Here is a 5,237-nt window from a genome sequence, read left to right as displayed (position 1 = left end):
TTGCCTCCCAAGCCTTTTTCCCTTGGAGTTTACCTCCACTATTTTCCTGGGGAATCCTCATCTGATATCTCATTAGGCTCCTTCATTAGATTCATCATTGGAGCCATCATCAGACTCCTCAAGTGAATCATTATCACATTCATCTTGTGATTCTTAACTAGTGTCCTCTTGAGATTCTTCAGTACATGTATCGTCAAATCCATCACTAGAATAATTATCGACTTCCTCATCTGATTCCTCAATATATTCCTCGTTAAGTTCATCATCGTCCTCTTCATCCTCCACTTCTTCATATGAATCATCGTCCTCTTCATCCTCCAATTCTTCATATGATTCATCTTCATCCACATCCTCCCATTCTTCAGATGAATCATCATCCTCATTCTCCAGGTGGTCAACATCTGATTCATTATCTAGGTAATCATTATAAGAACATTCCATTAATACTGAATTTCCTTCAACATCACCATCATCCTCTGAATCAGATTCATATTCATCACCAGAATCAGAACTATATTCACTGTACCAATCACTTTCTGATTCATTCACCTCTTCATCATCTAACCATTCTGGTAGGCTAGGATTTTCAAATATTTCAGCTGCATACTCTTCAATAGCTTGCCTGGTCTTGTCATATTTTTTCCTACTCTTTGCATTACTTAAAAAATCGTTTGCATAGTTGATCTGTAGCATGATCAAATGCGCTTGGTCTTTGTCAGCCTCTTGGCTCTTATCAGGGTGGTATTTTAGGGCTGATCTGTAGGCTTTTCTTATTCCATCCTGAGCAACATCTCTTTCAACACCTAGGACTTTGTAGGGGCATCCATATTGTTGCAATTTCTCCAGGTCTTCAGCGAGCGATATCATGTATTCACCTATTTCAGCCGCTTCTTCTAGCCTTGTAAACTCTGCAATAGCATCACTGCACCTTCCTAGTAATAAGTGGCACAAGCCTAGTCGTAACCTGCAGTCTTCCTGATACTCATCCATGGCAAGAACGTAGTGGAAACATTCACATGCCTCTTTCAACTTTCCAAGCTTGCAGAAAATATTCCCGGTAATTCTGGCCAAGTCGACGGACACCCAAGGAAAGAGACATCCCAGAGACATGGCCAAAGCAATATTTTCCAGGGCAGTGTCAAAGTCCTTGGCATCAATCATCCCAGGAAGAGCTTCCCATAGCATCCTCTGCTGTACAAATTCTTGAGCTATCAATGCCTTTGGGTGATTTGGGCATACATCTAACACCTGTGACAAAAGCATTCCAGATTTCCCAAACTCTAAATTGCAGGCACTAAGCAAAGCACCCTCTATTTTGATAGCACAGGTTTCCTTGAATTCTTTAGGCAGTTCATCTATCACATCCTGGGCCTCCTCTATCCTGGCTAGCGTCAACAGACATCTTACCTCCTAGACATGTAACTCTAACTCATTGCCATAATGTTTTACGATAATTCTCAGCAGGGCGAGAGCAGAATCAAAATCTTGATTGTCAATACATCGGTCTGCTTCAGATTTGAGCACTGTTCGACGATCAAGATATTCTGCCTCTCTGAGCTTGCCTTTGTATCTCCAGTGCTTTCTCTTCTCCCTCTTTTAGCCTATCCTTCGCCTCTTCCAGCTGACTGGATACTTCATCAAACTCTTGTTGCAACGTTCCTGCCAAAAATTCCATTAATACTAGGTTCTCGTTTTCCAACTGGGTAATCCTAGCTTTCAAAATCTGGATCTCTTTTCTTACGCATCTGTCTTTATGTCTCTGGTCTTCAGGGCTTTGATCACAAGTTTTATTATTCCAACCAGAACTTCCATGCCTCAATTCTGGCAGACTTTCATCTCCGTACATTACATCTTGCACCACCTGCGTTAAATCGCCCCACTGCTTCAAGTAATCGTTCCTCTCTTGTTGGGCCCTGCCATATTGTTCCGCTTTTGTTTTCTGCATATAATCAAACAGGTCCTCGTCTCTCTCTTTCCCCTGCTTCTCTTTTTCAGTGATGTTTTGCTCATTTTCATTTCCACGCTCGCGTGCAATGTGTTCGAGGTGGAAATTCCATGCAGAAGTGCCATCAGCATATATTTATCCTGATTCCTCAAGGTTTCTTCTTTCATCCTCTGCTGTTCTTCTACCCTCTGCCTCATCAGTTGTTGTTGTAGCCCCGCTTCTTTCATAGCATCTGCCCACTTTTGTTCCAACGCTTTGTTTTCATCTTTAAGGTTCTCTACTTCCAGTAATAATTCCTTTATCAGACCATTCCTATTCTCCAGCTGTTCCTCAAGTTTGTCACGCAGGCTCTCAATCACATCATCCTTCTTCTTGATCTCTCCTTCAAGGTAAATTTTAAGGTCTTCGCTTTCGTTCACCAGACTCAAATAATCTTCCAGTAAGATGGAAGAGAGCATGAACGGAGGTACAGTCAAAGTAATGATTTCTACAAATATCGAAGATATATTGACGGTAAAATCTGACACGTGAGTTTATCCTATCTCCTCAGACAAGGAGTTAGAGGAAAAAATCAGCGTCATTTACATGAAAGTCCAATGAACATCACGTGCAGAATACTTTCATGGAATCTTTAACTTTGATTTAAAATAAAGTCCTCCTGGGCCTCTGTAGGCTCATAGGGCAGGCGCTGATCGCCTGCTTCTTAGGCCGACAGCAAGTGGGGGACAGGTCCCAATGCCTACGAAACGTGGCCAGTGTGTTGCTAGGCCCACTGTTTAACTCCCCAGCCCGAGGGCTGGTACCCAATCTCCTACTGAACCTCTCGGGTTTTTTCGGACCGTTAGGTTGACGGGCCGCCGGATTTTTACAGTGGCTCAATCCGAGCCATCAGTGAGCGGCGTGATTTGAACCCTGGCCCTCTCGACGGGTAGCCTAGAATCATATCACTGCGCCACCACGGTGGGTTACCTTTGATTTATTACAAAATAAAAAGCAGACGGGGAAAAAAATTAAATTCATGGAGTGATAGGTAAAATGAACTGAGAACAAATTTTCTCGGCATCTTATATATCAGTTCAGAGGTCTATTGATAAGTAAAGACTTCCAAGATCCTCATTAATAATTGCTATAAATATCGAAAACATGCAAAGAAGAGTTCCTCAAGAATATTCCAGAGGAACAGGTCGATGCCTTCATTGTAGAAGCAATGAAGATGTAGGCTACACTTTAGTTACTACGGATACTATCTGTTCATTCCTGTCTGTAAGACAAATACAAAAGATGAATAAAACTGCAGGAATTACAGCATATTGGTGAAAACCATAAGAAGAAATAAGGACAGCATTAAGTAACACAGAAGTCTCACAGAAGAATCCAATTCCGTACACACAAACATACACACATATGTACATCATATAAGAATAATGCCGATTAGTTTCTCTTGATGGGGCCTGAGTTGACGTTAAAATATTATATTTTCCAGATAAAAATCTGTCGCACACTAAAATCCATGCAACAGAAAGGCTAACTTCAACTTTAAAAATGAACATAAAAATAATTGTGCGATTACTAAAACCATTGAATGTTCTCAGCAGGATATGGAAAACCAATAATGAACATAAAAAAAAAAAAATTTCCATTTTCACTGCATATTTTTCACTTGTCAACCGAAACTGCACCTGTCTCCTCTTTTTCTGATATCCACCAATCTCAACTTCAACCTCGGTTTCAATTCATTTCAGTCATCTCCACCCAAACATTCCTTCCTACACAACTGCTGATTCCACTGAACAAAATTCAGAATCACTTCAAAGCAGAAAGTCAGTCTCTTCGTCACTTCCATTAGAGATATATAATCCTAAAAATGCTTCACAATGTTTATCCATTATGTTATCACCCATACACCTTCCATATAAGACCAACAGGTTTAATACGGAACCCCTTCCGGCATCCATTTTCATTAGGGTAATTCGTGTACACTCCCTACTTTACTTAACGCCTCTTGGATCAAACGTTGGATCACTCCCTTATTTACCATAATATCAACACCGAGATAATGGATCAGGCGACAAGATCCACCTGTTGCCTGTCCATAACTCAGCCTCTCTTATTTTGATTTTAAGCTTATGAATATTCCAGATGTTATTCTCGAGTTCAAAACTACTGCTGTACATCACCGGTTGTTCAACTTCACTCACAATCTTATTTTGAATGTTTAATTCGTCGATTCTGGGATATTGTAGGTCGTGTCTTTTCGACGATATCTGGCAACAGTTAAGATCCGTTATTTCAAGCTTCTTTTCGAACATATATCTACTTGTTTCTGTCTCATTAGGAGGCTGGAATTTCTCGTCACTTTCACAGTTATATACTTATAATATTATTCATCATCCTTATTATTTTTATTCGCATACATCTAACACCATTTCACCGCCATCATTAGGAGGCTGGAATTTCTCGTCACTTTCACAGTTATATACTTATAATATTCATCATCATCATCATTATTTTCATTCGCATACATCTAACACCATTTCACCGCCATCTTCGTTTCTGCAGCCAGCGGCTTTTCTTTCTTGTTCATATCTAAATTATACACCCATCTAAAAAAAAAAAAAAAAAAAAAAAAAAACTTATTCCTGAAGATTTAATGAGAAACAGAGCTGTACCCTTTGATGGCACCCTTCTAAAAGGAGAAAAACGTATGCAGAAAGAACACGCATATATATATATATATATATATATATATATATATATATATATATATATATATATATATATATATATATATATATATATATATATATATATATATATATATATATATATATATATATATATATATATATATATAATATATATATATAAATATATATATATAATCCCAATTCAATAACAATTGAGAAGTACTGTACTCAAATACGGTAACAAGATATAAAAAAAGAGAAAATACATCAGATACATCCACTGCAACTGAAACAGACCTTTCGTGACCAAAGTAAAAGTATGATTTAGTTTTTTTTTTTTACTTCGTAGGCTGACAGATATCAAATCGAGATAGACATCTATATATCTATACATTAAAAGGCAACACGTCGAAGATCAGTCTATTCCAGCTCAAGTACTGTACCTGTACACGCTTTTGAATTCGACAAATGCATCGAAAAAGTTCCCAGTCTTTCACCACAGGTTTCTATTGCCCTCGCATCAAAGGGTCCTTTCTATTCTCTCTCCCCACCAGCCCCCACCCTTCCCCAATTGTTGGAAGCTTCAACAAAGACCACGCAAAACT

General features: G+C 38.7%; 1 protein-coding gene across 1 annotated transcript; it reads right to left on the bottom strand.

The window, feature by feature from the left end:
- Positions 1 to 1,534: 1,534 nt before the first annotated feature.
- LOC136826022 (M protein, serotype 5-like) lies at positions 1,535 to 2,403 on the bottom strand. Its single transcript, XM_067082882.1, has 2 exons — positions 2,131 to 2,403; positions 1,535 to 2,023 (listed from the first exon to the last, which is right to left on the bottom strand). The coding sequence occupies exons 1-2, from the start codon at positions 2,401 to 2,403 to the stop codon at positions 1,535 to 1,537; spliced, it is 762 nt and encodes a 253-aa protein (XP_066938983.1).
- Positions 2,404 to 5,237: the final 2,834 nt, after the last annotated feature.

This window comes from Macrobrachium rosenbergii, chromosome 40 (genome assembly GCF_040412425.1).
Source record: "Macrobrachium rosenbergii isolate ZJJX-2024 chromosome 40, ASM4041242v1, whole genome shotgun sequence".
Classification (NCBI taxonomy): Eukaryota; Metazoa; Arthropoda; class Malacostraca; order Decapoda; family Palaemonidae; genus Macrobrachium; species Macrobrachium rosenbergii.
Note: the sequence above shows the minus strand (reverse complement) of the source record. Positions and strands in the feature narration are given on the sequence as shown.

What these genes read in the sequence shown, in the direction of transcription:
- LOC136826022 (XM_067082882.1), bottom strand. Translation starts at nt 2,403, where the DNA reads ATGCTCTCTTCCATCTTACTGGAAGATTATTTGAGTCTGGTGAACGAA. An exon ending in AACAACTGATGAGGCAGAGG is followed by an intron (nt 2,024 to 2,130) that starts GTAGAAGAACAG and finishes ATTGCACGCGAG; the next exon opens with CGTGGAAATGAAAATGAGCA.